The sequence below is a fragment of the Physcomitrium patens genome, chromosome 17 (assembly GCF_059467195.1).
Source record: "Physcomitrium patens ecotype Gransden chromosome 17, ASM5946719v1, whole genome shotgun sequence".
In the NCBI taxonomy this organism is placed as follows: Eukaryota; Viridiplantae; Streptophyta; class Bryopsida; order Funariales; family Funariaceae; genus Physcomitrium; species Physcomitrium patens.
Window position 1 is genome coordinate 973322 of NC_143426.1, and position 16079 is coordinate 989400.

The 16079-nt window shown below is 33.9% G+C and overlaps 2 protein-coding genes across 6 annotated transcripts; one reads left to right on the forward strand and one right to left on the reverse strand.

Moving 5' to 3' along the window:
• The first annotated feature begins 383 nt into the window (after window positions 1–383).
• LOC112294364 (alpha-amylase type B isozyme) lies at window positions 384–7156 on the forward strand. Of its 5 annotated transcripts, none has more exons than XM_090243986.1 (10): window positions 384–694; window positions 890–1393; window positions 1528–1660; window positions 1821–2038; window positions 2894–3099; window positions 3793–3881; window positions 4136–4288; window positions 4681–4817; window positions 6235–6404; window positions 6685–7156. In XM_090243986.1, exons 2-10 carry the CDS (start codon window positions 986–988, stop codon window positions 6998–7000), a joined length of 1830 nt encoding a protein of 609 aa, XP_090100112.1. In that variant the 5' UTR covers window positions 384–694; window positions 890–985; the 3' UTR covers window positions 7001–7156. The 5 variants fall into 5 exon arrangements, 4 of the variants coding, with proteins under 4 accessions (XP_090100112.1, XP_073396262.1, XP_090100113.1 ...); XM_073540161.2 differs by having other exon boundaries at window positions 384–683; XR_016498080.1 differs by lacking the exon at window positions 384–694 and having other exon boundaries at window positions 703–1393; window positions 6281–6404; window positions 6685–6916.
• Window positions 7157–10286: 3130 nt separating this feature from the next.
• On the reverse strand, window positions 10287–12364 carry LOC112294107 (24-methylenesterol C-methyltransferase 2). Its single transcript, XM_024544277.3, has one exon. The coding sequence runs from the start codon at window positions 12114–12116 to the stop codon at window positions 11010–11012; it is 1107 nt and encodes a 368-aa protein (XP_024400045.1). The 5' UTR covers window positions 12117–12364; the 3' UTR covers window positions 10287–11009.
• Window positions 12365–16079: the final 3715 nt, after the last annotated feature.

The following is a 16079-nucleotide window of genomic DNA, read 5'->3' on the forward strand; positions in this document are numbered from 1 at the left end:
ACTTATAATAGTAAATGATGTTATATTATTTTTGATTTTTTTTGTTTTAATATTAAGATAGTGTTAAAATACATCTAAAAGCATTGTCATTTTTTAAAGAATAAAATATAGTTATAAAATCTTAAATAAAAAACTATATTTTAGTAATAAGACATTGACTTCTTGTAATGAATTTTATAATTTTAAGTCACTAAATTTATCAAAAACCAATGAAACTTTATTCCACATATATGTGTATAAAATTCAAAAACATATCAACAACTGAAACCATTAGATTTATGTTTTTGTATATCATACTTCCTCTATTTTCTCTTTTTTATTTAAACTCACACTTTTTCAATTTATAAATTCAAGTTGAATGTGTAAATTTTTTCACGTGTCTATTTTTTCTTTTCATTATTTTGATTATTATTCCTAGGCATAAATACTATATATTTGTGTAGATTGTAATTTATATTAAAAATAATCCATTAACTTGATTTATCATATTATTCCCAAGACAAAGCAAGGGCCTCCAATGTTAGCAAATTCTAAAGACCAACAAATTATGTGTAGATACAAATCATCCTTCACCTTTTTCGTTCTTTCAAATTAGGTTGTTGAACCTGTTTTCAACGTTTCAAACATAACGATTTTCAAAGCAATACGTGTTACAATCACAAAGCCAGACCACAAAACTCAATGTATGATACATGTATGTTTTTTTCCATTAAGTTCAGTTAAAGCACTGACACACCAAGCTCAACAACCCTAAGATTCCCCATAATCTAAACAAAGCTCCAAACTCCGCACCTTTCAGTTCCTATCCTACCAACAGATTAGTACAAAAAGCAAAACAACCCACAAACAAAACAAAACAAAACAAACCCTAAATATGAAGCTGCTGCAGGTTGTGCACAGGAAGCACGAGGAGAAGTAAGAGAATCCGGCGCGGCGCGTGAAGAATCAGATGCTGGTCGATGAATCTGCAGGTTTCTGACAATGAATGCGTGCGTGCCGGAATCCCGATGCGAAGAAGCGCATCGGTGACGCTGCCAGAATCGATAGAAAGATGAGCTTCCTCAGCGTGAGCTGCTGCATCGGCGCACAATGCTCATCGCTGTGGAGCAAGCACGGCGCGGAACGATGGACCGGGGTGCTTCAGCAGAAGAAGCAACCCGCGAGAACCATGCCTGGTCCAGGTTGGAATCGCTCCGTGTCTCCGGGAAGAATCATCTGCAGCCGCCGGAGCGGAACTCGGTCGGGAGCCGTTGCGTCGCTGTTCACCAGCGACGGACAGGAGCGGTTCTACAACAAAGAGCTGCATAAGCGGCAGTTTGAGTATCACCGCGGTGGACGAATGCGGCCCGCACGTCCAGTCCCTGTGGACAATTCCAACATCATCCTGTTTCAGGTTGTGTGCCAATTTCGTCCCCTCGATCACAATCGCGCTATACGCTTGATTCCATCTGGAACGAAGCCGATATCGGTGAAATCGCCGGAAAAATGTGAGGCGGTCTGATCGGAACACGCGGTGTTTTTTCGCAGGGGTTCGACTGGGAGTCACACAATCACAACCCAAGCTGGTGGATCCACTTCCAGTCTAAGATAGAGGATTTGTTCGAGCTGGGCATCACCGACGTCTGGCTCCCTCCAGCTTCTCAATCCGTCGACAAGCATGGTATATGCATTATCGACAACCTGCAGTCGGTCTCGCGTTGCTGGTTGGCTTGCTCGATTGACCTGCTTGAGTGCATGATTCATTATCGTCGAAGGGTGTGTGCGTGTGTGATGTGTGTGTGACGCACGTGATTCTTCGGTGTTTGCTGTGGGGAGGAAAGGGTATCTGCCGGGTCAGCTGTACAATCTAGATTCGTCTAGGTACGGGAAAGGCATCGAGCTGCGCAACCTGCTGGACGTGCTGCATATGCACGGGATGTGTGGGATTGCGGACATTGTGATCAACCACCGCACGGCGGGCACACAGGATAAGCAGGGCCACTGGAACATCTTCGACGGCGGCGTCCCCGATAAGCGTCTCGCTTGGGGCGCTTGGGCTGTAGGGCTCCTGCTCTCTCTCTCTCTCGCTCGCTCTCTCCCCCACCTGCTATACTTCCATATCCATTCTCCACATGTATCCACAACTAACTACACACAATTGCACAGGTGCATATATATATATATATATAGATAATTTGCATGCTGGACACTGGACTCTGCTATTGACTCTTGTGATTGCTCCTTCTTGTGTAAAATTGTGTGTAATCGATTTAGTAGTAGTTGTTGTTGTTGTCCATGTGAGCTGTCCTCGATTTGTTGACTGTTTGAGAGACTGTGCATAAGATGCGTCTGATGAGTTTTTGACGGAGGTATGAACAATGTGATATTAAAACCTCGTGAGAGCAAATGAAACGACTTTCTGGTATAACAAAGTCACTTCTTCTAACTGATCCATTTACCCATGTGGCTGATTTTTTTGTGGTTTTAATTACTTCGATTCATGGGTGTATCTTTTGGATTGTTATAAGGATTAAGACTATTGATTTTGGATTCAGTGGAAACTCATGTAGACATGCTCTTTGCTTTAATAACACTTTCAGTTTGAAAGACCTATTTTTATCTGCATGTAAGCGTTCAAGTTTGTAAGTAAAATAATGAAACAAGTAAATGAATTTCAAAAACAAGATTTACACATTTAATATTAATAAACATGCTCAAGAAGATTATTGGTTAAAACAAAATAATAATAATAATAATATTAGTAAATATCCTAAAAATAAATCCTTACGCTATTTAGATATGTGTATATATATATATATATATATTCTTTGATTTAGTTCAGTAATTCTATAAAATATATGTTATTTTGTGAGTGAGTATAATGTATGATGTTTTTGGCATGTGTCTTATTTAGGTGGTGGACAATGATGTATACAATAGTGGAGGGAAAGGGAAGCATGACACGGGGGAGAGTTATGGGGCCGCTCCGGACTTAGACCACACAAGCAAACGAGTGCAAGATGAACTCACTGATTGGATGAATTGGTTGAGAGCTGAGGTGGGATTCGATGGTTGGAGGTTTGATTTTGCCAAAGGTTATGGTCCTCAATATTGTGGTTTGTGAGTGCCACGTAATCCACACTAATTGCAAATTCTCTCTCTCTCAGATTTTCTAACAATCATAAATAAAATAAAAACTAAAAACTAAAATTTCCTTATTTCTTCCAATTTCTCCCAAATTGTCATGATTTTTAGAAAGAAAATAATAATAATAATAATAATAATAAACTCATGCATACCCTAATTCATATGAGGTCTAAAAAAAAGAAACTAAAGTAATAAAACTACAATTCTTCTAGCTATGCCAATTTTTTTTTTTTTTTTTTTTTTTTTTTTCTCCTTCAAAGTTCGTTTTCTATGAGGCTTATACAAGTTGAACTCATGATTTTTATTTTAAAGCGCTGATTTTAAATTTTTCATTTTTCTTACTTGCTATCATTTGAATGTATTAATAATTGGCTAGCAAGAAGTATTGTAATTTTATCTACTGTACTTTGTGTTCGTTCTTGCCTTATCCTGAAGCAAAATAATTTCTTAAAACAATTCTCCCTACTAAGCTTAGTGAAAGCTATAATGCTTACATTTTTATGAATTCAATGCTCTAAACATTGTTGATATTTTCATTGAAATATTTTTTTATAAAAAATAAACAAAACAAAACAAAAATTACAAAAACTCAGATACAAGTCAATCTTACATCAAAACTTGTGGAGGTAAAAACATTGTTAATGAAAAAAGTGGTTTTGAAAGCAGGTATTGTGAGCGTACATGTCCATCATTTGCAGTGGGAGAGATTTGGACCTCCATGTCATATAAAGATTCATCACTTCTTGCAGATCAAGGTAATTTTTGCATGATTTTAATTCTTGTGAATTTCTCATAAAATTATGGTGCAACATCACAATCAATTCAACCATTATATATTCTTACATCATAATGTGTGTTCTTGTTTTCAAAAAAAATCTATCTTTTCCATTCTTTTTGCTATATAATTCTTTTCTTTTCTTTTCTTATTTATTTTTAATGTTAAATATTAATAGATTTTTGAGTGAGTATAATTCTATTCAATTGCATACTATTATTATTATTATTTTAGATGCACACCGGCAAAAACTATGTGATTGGATCGATGGAACGGGAGGGAGAGTGTGTGCCTTTGATTTCACCACCAAAGGCATCCTCCAAACTGCTGTTGAAGGCCAACTCTGGCGTCTACAAGACTCCTTTGGAAAACCGCCAGGCCTTATTGGTATGTATATATATATATATATATATATTTGTACATATATACTCACATTCACTAGCTAACCTGCACTCATTCTAACTTGAATTTGGAATTTCAGTATATTATAAGAATGTTTTTACTAAATTTGTAAAATAATTTTTGTTGGGTCCAAAACACTAAAATGCTGTACCAAAACAAAATTGCAATTTGCACCAAAGATGTTGTCAATTATAATCTCAGCAGTGATTTCTATATGGCACTTGATAGAGAGTAGCACAAGAACATCACCATTATTGTAAAACTATAAGCATAAGTTTTGGAATTCAGAATCATGCAGTTAAAAGTGATTTTTCCATTGAATTAATAGTTCCATTCTTAGAACTAATGTTGTTTTATTTCTTTTTGTGGGTTGAAAGGATGGTGGCCGCAAAAAGCAGTAACATTTGTTGACAACCATGATACGGGGTCCACACAACGACATTGGAGTTTTCCGGACGATAAGATTGCCATGGGCTATGCCTACATTCTCACCCACCCCGGCATTCCTTGCATTGTATGTAATCATACCCACCATCCACTTCTTTCTTTACTCTTCCACTTTTCTACAACTAATATTAATTAGTGAAGTATTATATATATATATATATATATATATGAATGAATATGAGATCGCATTCAAATATTTATATCCTCAAGCATGCACCAAGGATACTTTGTATATGATAGGATCATTTTGTAAAATAACTAGATTAAAAGATAGATGATTTATTTGTTAGAAAAACTACAGAGCATTTCATTTCAAATGTTGAGTGGATGTCCATAATTATGCCTGTTTGTGGTTTTCTAGCTCCAAATAATATACAGAATAAGCTAGAGTAGAATTTTTATTGTCAAAAACTTAATAATCAGATATGTTGAACAGTACTTTTTAAATGTGCAAGTGTGATTTGAAGGGTGTGTTGTGACTAAATATTTTAATCTTGATCTATTGCATTATAAGCATTAATTATTTTTTTCATTTTTTAATAAGACAATGCATTTGAAGTTTTTTTTGTTTTTAACTTAAGTTTTTATAATTAAGATATGCGTTGGTAAATTATATAAATATATACACATTCACTTTTTTTTAAAATCATTCATTATTTAATATTTTTTAAGGATTATTTAACTAAAATTAGGTAATTTGTTTTAAGTCCTAATAATTCAAGTTCTATGTTTACAGAAGGATTTATACATAGAATAAACGTATGGTGCTTAATAATAATGTATAGGCTTGTATAGAACACAGCATGATTTGAAAATATAGCAGATTTAGATTAAAGAATGATGCAATTATGAAAATAAATTTAGCACAAAAAAGTTTAAATTTCGTGAATTTTTTAACTTGTTGTGTATCCTAAAATATCTAATGGATTTACTCAAAGTGAATTCTTGCTAAATTTATAACTAATTGGTTTTTAAGCCAAAAAATTTAAATAACGTGAATTATTCATACCTTACATCACGTGTGACAAATTAATTTCGCAGTAAAGTTTATTGGTAGAAAAAAATGCTAAATTTATTGTTATTCAACTAAACACATTTTGGTGATGTCAAATACAACAGTTGTGTAGTTGATAAAATATTAAGGTTATATATATATATATATATATATATTTATATACATGTATGTATATATTCATGTATGATTCAATGCCATTTGTAACCCAAAATTCAATCACATGTTGTAATTTCTATAATAAAATTTGCATTAATTTTTTTTGTTATGAAAATTTTTATAATAACATGATTTAGATCATACAATTCTTTACAATAGAAAAAAATGCATCCTTTTTTTTCGTTGAGTTAATTAATTTCAAAAGAGTTCTATTACCATATTATGCTTGCAATATTAATCCTGAATTTAAAATTATCAGCTGTGATTTTTTTTATATTTTAAAACTTCTATTGTTTATTTCATGCATGCATAGTTTTATGATCACTATTTTAATACACATTTGAAATTTCAAATCAAAGAGCTTGTCCAAGTTCGCTTGCGCAACCATATAAATACTGAAAGTAAAGTCAGTATTAAAATTGCGGAAGCTGATATATATGTGGCCAGTATTGCCGATCGTGTGCTTGTAAAGCTTGGCCCTCGGCAAGTGCCCATTTCTCTCTCTTAAATAAGTGTATGTTTATTAAACATATAGATAGATAGATAGATAGATGCACTCACAAATATTCATAAATACTGAAGTTTGTAATAGTAGGAATTTTTTTTGTGATGTCTTTAAATTATATCAAAAAAATTAATTATGTAACTTGTATTATCATATGTATCTAATTAACATGAATATTGAAACTTCATTGTTTATTTTTCATGTAAAATTATACTAATTTTTTTTTTTAACCCAAAAATGTGTTGTATTGTATTACAGAATGGACATGGGATTATTGTTGCCTAATGAAAGATTTTGGAAGCTAGCAACATCTGGAGAAAATTATGCTATTTGGGAAAGCACAACACCACCCACCACAACTATGGAATTACCCATACAAACTCATGAAGATGTTAAACTTGATCATAAAAGTGTGCCCAATAATCTACCTATCAAAGTTCGATTGGTTAACACCATGAGCACCAAAACTAAGAAGAGGATTTTAGAAGAATATCCAGAGCTTCTTGATACTAATATAGAACCTACAAAAGAATTTAGTTTTGAGGCACCCCACAATGAAGAGAACTTCATTTAAAACAAAAAAAAAACAAAAAAAAGGTAAAATATTTGGAGTCTTGTAAATTGTGTATGTATGTACATATACAAATAAGAAAATTCTAGTAAATTGTGTGAATAATCAATACTTTTATTATGTATGTATTGAATAAAATCATGCAAAGTATTTTCAAAACATTTTTGTAACAATGTTCAATTTACTTATTATGTTTAATATGCTTTGACATCAGTAAATTTCCATACAAAAATGTACATAAATGTACATGATTTTGTAAAAAAAATTAAGTCCTTACCTGTTGCTATTCATTTCCTCCATTCTTTAATATCACGAAACTTAAAATTTAAATTTCAGCATAAATATTTTTGAAAGATTTTAGCAATACAAATACAGATTCTTCTCCTTTGAACCTTGTAGCTTTCAACAATCCTCCAAAACTTGATGGTTAAATTTCAATTCATTCCATAGCTAATAGTTTTAATGTTGTGTATTTCATCTTTTTTAAAAAAATTTACTAATGCTAAATTTTTATAGAAAGGCAAATTTGATACTTCTTTTTAAATGATAATACTAAAATTATCAATTAAAAAACCAATACCAATACTAATATTACATATTAAAAAATTAGATTTTTTTTATGATGCTTTGAAACAAACTTTACAAATTACCACACAAATTTTATTTAGACACATATTAAGTCTTTTACATAATAAACTTCTAATCTTTACAAACTTTTTGATTTTTTCTTCCCTTATATTATGCTTTATATTATTCTATGTAAATATATGAATATATATATATATATATATATAATGGTCCCTTTGTAATTCAATATGTTTGGTAGACACAAATATTATTACCTAACAGAGGCTATTCTATTACTAGATTGAATGCTTAGGATTTTGGATTAAAGTACAATAGTATTGTTGTGTAGCATATCTTGGGGTTTAGAATTAAGTATCATGGACATATATATTTATTCCAATAATTACATATATAATTACGTAGAAGTAGATAAAAGTAGATTAATTTCATAATATCTTCCAAAAAAGCCTCATAGATGCAATTTTGACTTTACATGTGTTTATAATTGATTGATAGGTTTGAAACTTGGTCAATAAGTTAACCATGTAGTACACATGTTGGTAGCTTGTGGAACAAGCTAACTTTGTGGTGCATATATAGAAAACTTGTCTTGCAAGTTAAGACATATATCTTGTAAAGTCAACATGTGTTGGAGGACTTATAGAACATCGCTATGTAGCTCCTAGTTAGATAGTATATATGGAAGCAAGAATGAAGCCATCTTCACTCTTGTCAATACTTTTCTAGTCCTTAGTCTTGTTTCAAGCCTTTTTAATCTTCTTGTCTTTGGCAATAGCCATTCTAGTTCAATATGTTACCATCTTTGAGTCATTTCTTAGTCTTTTCAAGTGACACAAGAGTGTATTAAGTTTTATTTTCTTTGAGATTCATGTCCTTGACATTAAGGTACAATTCTATTGTAGTGTAGCATATCTTGGGGTTTAGGATTAAAGTACAATTATATTATAGTGTAGTGTATCTTGAGATTTTGGATTAAGATACAATAGTATTATAGTGTAGCGTAACCTTTGCATGGAACTCTTCCACCACTAATTCTTGTATATGTATCAGTGATTGTTGGCTACAATGAACCTCTACAACTTGGTGAATTATGAGAATAATATTAAACATTAGGTAATAAAAATGTTAAATTACCGCTATAGAACGAACTTGGCAGAAGCAAAATATAATAGAGGTTATTGAATTATTGGATATTAAATTACAAAGGGATTATTGCATGTATACTTATATATTTTAAAGGATCAACACAATTGTTTCTCTTACTTGTCTTTAAACTTCTAAAATTCATATGGAATCATCTAAGAACTTAGAACATTGTTTAAATCATCTCAAAATGTCCCAACATTATTCCAATAGTTATTTATTTAAAGCTTAAACAAGGAGTTTTCATAGAGAATTCCTTCCAATCTTGCAGGTGGAAACAATCTACAATTTTATTAATTCTGGTTTTTTGTAAATTTCTTCATTTTGTAGATTCTGAGTCTTCATGTGTTTTAGCCTTGCTATTTTAGTGGTACACATATTTTCAATGTGCTGAGGTCTTTCATCCACTCTTGAGACTGGTTTGCATGCATTTCTTGCCTTGTATATTTGATGTTTGCTAGTACTATTAATATTAAAAAATTAATCCAACAGTCACAACTATGAAATGAACATAATTTATTTATAACACATAATTATACATACACTCACATGTCAATCATCTATTTTTTTCACTGTTAGTTGTTTGTCGATTATAAATGTATGTGCTCTTCAAAATTGTTCATCATGTGAATAAGGAATATGTTAAATACAAAAAATAGTATTCTGTAAAAATACATTTCAATCGGATATAGAATAGTCACTTTAATAACTTCAAAAAAAAAATAAAAATAAAAATAAAAAATTACACCCTTAAAGTCAATTACTTCATCGATTTTAGAATGTTGTTGATGACCAAGAGGTAAATCTTTTTAGAAATGTAGCATTTCCTGGGCAATTAATATTTTGCTATGTACTGTAACATAATCACTACTCGAATTCTTTTTAAGATTCAAAAGGATCTGAATTCTACCCATTACCTTCGATAAGAAAATTTATTTTGTTTTCGATTAAAATTTAATAAGTATAATATATAGAACTACTTTTAACGTCATTGAACACAACAGTAATTTTAGTATGAAACGTGTATTACGAGTCCTAAAAGAACATTCTTGTAGGAAGCAAGGGAGAGAGGACAGTACGCTGCAGAAGGAAACAGTGATAGAAATTCAGATTTCTTAATAAGCATAAAACAGTTCCCTGACCAGCACAATTCTTCCCGGCAATCTAGACTAAAGAAACTTCAAGCAAAGCAAAAAGAATTCAGGTTGAAAGCTAAACTGGGTTTATAGTTTAGCAAGATCAACACATCCGTTGTTCATGCACAGCTTGCAAATCTGAGTTGAGAGGCATGATCTGCAAACCTGATTGCAGTTGATGGATCACTATAGAGTTTGAGCCACGGTTTGGGTTTCAAGTGTTTCACGTTCATGTACACACTGTTCCGACTCTTGTACTAAAGCTATGATAATTTTCTCTCGCATGATCAGTACAAATAATTCAAAAACGATAAGACCCAGCTCAATTACATGTACGCTTATCACTCACCACATGCAAGGGGGAAAAACAGAAGATAGACGAAAGAGAAAAAAGCTTGGCGACATGCCATCAACACGCTCTATTAAACAATGACATGGTATTTTCAATTTCAAAAGAGATTTTAGCATCCTTTGCTAGCTAGCAACTACTGCTGGAAATGCCCCTGCGGTGGATAATCGACTACTCTACACTGCCAGCAATCACCACACACTACAACAAATCAATAAATGCCAATGCCATCTGAAAGGCCGCGCCAGATATACACTGGGGTCCTACTCACCCTCTGAAGAATGATTCATCGGTCAATATTGAGCAATTTTCTATGCCTCTCGCGCACTCAATAACTCTTCCAAGCCCCGCTGCATGCCGCTCATCTCTACATCCACGGCAGCCTAGCCTAGCCTGGAGCAATTATGTTGCACGTCTCGCATTTTGTCTACCCTGCACTGCACGAATCAATCAATCTGAACCTAAGATCCCCCCCGACCCCGAAGTATCCAGGAGAGTCTCCTCCCACCTACACCAATCTCGAGCAATGGACTCGCAATTGGATGTGTTTGACACCTAGTCTGCCTCGCTCCCACGCGGCTTTGGTGGAACCGATGGCGGCCCACCTAATCATACTCACGCCCAACTCGCAAGCCTCCCCTCCTCACACTTGCTGTGGCCGGGGGGCAACAAAGAAGGAGAGATCAAGACCCAGAAAATGAGGGGAAAAAGAAAAGAAAGAGAAAAAAAAAAAAAAAAAAAAAAAAAAAAAAAAATCGCCGCGGGAGTGAGCGCAGCAATCCTTCACGACCTGCGCTCACAAACCTTCCTCCGGCTTCTGCAACACCAGCAGGTGCATGGGACTGAAAATTCCCGTCTCTCCTCCGCGCGTCAAATGATCGGCTGTTTTGAAGAGCATCTCGTGCACATCCACCACGCCTTTCGGGGCGATTCCCAGGAACGATAACAAGGCAATCACAAGATGGTTCCGGTAATATGCCAAACGCCCCATCTTAAGACGAATCCACCAAGGCTTTGCCGGTGGCAATGCTAGGTCCCTGTCCTCTAGTACCTTGAACCCCACCTCCTTCGCGATCTCGCCCACCTGCTTGTAACTCCTTAGGCCGGGAAGCGCGTCCCCGTGCTCAATGCCGTGAATGCACTCCACATGCTCGGCATTGTCTGCCCTGAACAGCGGGGTGGTCACCCACTCGTACGTCACGTACAGATGCCCAGGCTTCAGCACCCGGAAAACCTCGGCGTACACATCCTTCAGCTCCGGTGCGTGGCACGTCGCTTCGATGGAATACGCTCCGTCAAAGCTATTGTTTTCGAAGGGCATGAACAGGAAGTTCCCGCACACGACCTCGCACAGATTGTCTAGCCCGGCCTTCTTGTTGTGGCTCCTCGCGCGCGCCACCTGGTAGTCGTTGATGGTGATACCAGTGACATGCGCCTGCGAGTACGCTGCGATTGCCCGCATGGGTCCACCCACACCGCAGCCCACATCCAACACCTTCTGGCCGGGCTTCACGCCTAGCAGATCTACCACCCGCTCCTCATGCAATCGCGTCGACTCCTTGTGCGACTTCCCAGGCACGGCGGGGGAGAAGTGGAAACTCTGCCCCCACCCCCACTCGTAGATGTCCGTCACCAGATTGTAGAAAGTGTCCACGAAGTTCGGCACATTGTCCTTCGCCTCGATCTGCTTCGGCTTCTCGAAGAACGATGCATACTTCTGGTAGCTACTCCTCACTTGCTCCCGAGTAATACTCCCTCCCCCCAAATCCACCGCCCGCTTCCCTTTCCTCTCTGCGGCTCCCGCTAACACCAACACATAATACGCTCCCGCTCCCAACGCACCCATCGCGCCCCAAAACATCCCCCACGTCATCCACATTTCCATTCCCCCTCCTGTTTCCATCTCCTCCCCCTCACCTCACGCGCAATACGACCCCCCAACCAAAACCCACAAAAACACACACACCTAAAAAAAAATAATAAATAAACAACACAACACAACACACAAATGCGAAATAAGAAACAAACTCTACAACGACAATAACAACGTCAGTACAATGCACGATATAGCAACAACAATGACGACGCCCCGCGGCGAGCGACCAGCAGCACAACTACAACCAACCACTGGAAAAAAGGAAAAAAGCAAAAAATTGCATCCCCTGCGACGAGAAGCTCTAGAGCTTCATGCCCCCCACGCACCCCACCCCACGCCCTGCACTGGTCTTGGTCCACCAGTGCCGGGCCGGGCCGGGTCGGGTGTCGGGCCGTGTGGGCCCAATGCCGACAAGTGCGGGTGGAGTGTGGTGCTCGGCGGCACGGGCTCCCCCCTCCCCCATATCGGGTAATAAAACCCACCGGTCCCCGTTACCCATCCCCTGCTGACATGGCTCCCTATTATTGGCGCCCACCCTTGCCATATCCTAACGCCATCTGGTCCCTACCATCCTCGTTACTTCAATGCCACATCATCCTCCATTTGTCTATGTATGGACATGTCCTCTAAATGTAGACTATGTGCTTGCTTTGTATGTCATATTACTCTAGCTATCTATCTATCTATAAAAAACAATGTTCCCTCACAACTGGTTGTCATCGGCAAAATTGTTGCCTTTGGTTGTGGGTATGTAGTTTTGTGTGAAAATTTCTATGATATGTGTATGTGGATATGTAGTTTTATCTAAGTTGTATGAGAATAATGACAGCAAAACTTGAATTTGATACAGTTTGTAAAATTATCCTCTCATAGTAGAGATGATACACTAACAAATTGACTGATGTATGATTTGGAAGTTGACTTGTCTTTGTATTCATGCATGGAAGATTCATGGTGCTGTAATTCTTGTGCTATTGTAATGTAGAGTATAATCATTGGGAAAACTATGCATATATGTATGCTTTAGTGTTCTATTGAAAATTTCAACAATAGTGTCAAAAGCACTCCAAAATTCATGAAAAAATGAGGTAGAGAAGTGAGGAATGTTTTTCTAAACAAACATCTGTTTATACCATAAATTTATAGACCTGCAATGAAACATAAGGTAAGCATGGTACTCTGCTAATTATTTAAACCAAGTCAACCAGTGATTTGAATTATTTGGTTACAAATGCTAAACTTTATATTTATATACATTTTGTAAACATGTTTTAAATAAATATGTGTTTTGCTGTGAAGTAAATTCTATACAACATATTATTGCTGATGAACCATTCTCTTTCAGTTGTGCAAGCTATTATCATAGCAACATATGTATATACAATATTGTGAACTATTTTTATTTTTATTTACTTTTTTGAATAAACACGACATAGATTAGAAAATGTACATAAAGTTCTTTAATGTTTTCATTGTAGTGATTTCAACCACTAATTTCTTAAAAAAATCAAAGATGGTCCTACTTGAGCATTGAATCAATACCTCTTCTAAAAGCATGTGTGAGGATAAACATTACAAATTGGGTCATACAAAACAAAAAACAAAAAAACGTGTTTAATTAATTTGTGTGTATATACAAACAAATACAAACAGTGAAAATGTACCGAGAGAATAAAATCATAGCCAATTCAACATTATTTTGTTATTCTCTCAACAGCATCTGTTTTTTTGTTATTTATAATTTCAAATTTCTGTATGAATGTTGGTGATTCAATTTATGAATCAAATTTCATCTGAATGATGCTTTTAGTATTATAATTATATCGATTTGCTATAAACAAGTTTGTCTCACAACAATATTAAACAATGCATTATTTAACCAATCAAAGTTATTTTTAAAATAAAAATATGTGTAAGATTACTTAAGTTTTATACTCACATCTAAATTATTAAAGTATTTCTTCAAAAACACTTTACTCAAGAGTATTCTCCTTGTGATTATCATTTATAATATCTTGTACATCACAATGCTTTTTGAAGGCTTGATTACATATGATTATCAAATGTTGTTGGTGTTACTTATTAATGCAATGTAATTAAAAACTTACAGACTTAGCTTATATCAAATTTCTTTGTTCTTACCACCTACATAGATACATACATACATACATACATACACATGTATAACTATGCCAAAAAAAACAGAGAAAATAAAACTTCAAATCCTTTCCACAGAACAAATATATACATATATATATATATAAATCGAAAAAAAATATTACTACGTTTATTAGCTTTTTCAATGAGGGTATTTAAATTAACCAATAAAACCAAATTCTCTTATAATTACTGTGCGTTAATTTTAAAACAATAACCACCTTTCTGTACAATCTACAATGTTAGTTTTTTAACTTCAATATACAACTGATATTGAAGTTAAAAAATAAAAAATAAAAAAAGTATTCAAAAGCAGTGTTTTGGCATGTGCTTATTAAAAAAATTCACAAAAATGTACAGTGATTTTTTCTAGAGGTTATTTGATATAAACATTTCCATCCAATGCCATAAAGTTGTGCAAATTTCACGAATGTATTTGTAAGTAGAGACGATACCATCAAAATTATTTATTGGAACTATAGTTTTTGAGTTTCATGATATATTTACTTTACGAAACAGAAAAAGAAAAAGAAAAAAGAAAACAAAATACATATATATAGTAAAAATTGGGGGTTCATTATAGATCCTTTTGTATCTGACAGTATTTATATTCAATAGTCACGTCAACATAATATTGAAATTTAATTTTGATTCGAGAACACATTCAAAATAATTCAGATGGTAATATAGACCAAAACAGCCTACATTACTTGCAAACCTTTCAAAGTATGGTTTCTTTAACTAATTGATTATATACAAATATATATATATATATATATATATAGTGTTATATCCTTATACTTAATTTGGTAATTTCCATTTTTATTTAGATGCTACTTATCTCTTCTTGGATCTATACAGGTATATTATTGATTCTTATTTTACCATATGCACATCTATTAATTAGCTAAATCCTGTCCATAGTTTAAAAATTATATTTTGAAATACATTAATGCCTATCTAACCAACTTGCATGTTAGTTTACTTTGCTCTTTCAATAACTTAAATGACTAATATTTGTGATTGATTATAATTATCTTTATGCGGGTATAAAATATAAATAAAATAAAAAAATCCATGTAACATATAGATGTCTATTTGTTTAAGTTGGCTAATTGTTTTCCAAATGCCCACCAGTATTACCGAATTTTAGTATTAATGCTATAAATTATATTCTTTTTTTCAAACACTCAAATTCTGTTCATTAATTAAAAATTCTGAAATTGATTTGGTTTTAACATTATACTACATTATTGGAATTTAACCTTGATATATGCTGTTCCCCATCTAACAATAAAATTCACAAGTATCTACAATAATTTTCTTATTTTTAAAAATTATTAGAATTAATTGTAAAGTACTTAACAAAGTACAATTTTCAAACTTGACATTCATGACTTATTGTAAGTATTTAAGTAAAATTCTAAAGCACAACAGTAAACACTTATGTCAGTAAATTCACGCTTTTTTTTTTTTTTTTTTTTTTTTAAATCATTAAAGTCATATGAAGTATGCTATTTAACTTTGTTTTACAAAATGCATTAATAGTAGTAATTCAAACATGTTTACATGCTAAAATTTTGCAGGTTGTAAATTAAATTTGAAATTTTATTTAAAGCAACCCAAATTCATCTTTTTGACTTTGTATCCATTTCCAGATCTCTCTCGCTACATACATACATACATACATCTTATGGAGCATCTCAATTATAAAATGATTATATATTCAAAATCCTTTTGATTTTTGATAAAAGACTTGTGTATTACTAGAATTGAATATATCACACAATTTAGTTTTTAGAATATATGGCTTGAGAAGTATTTAAAATATTT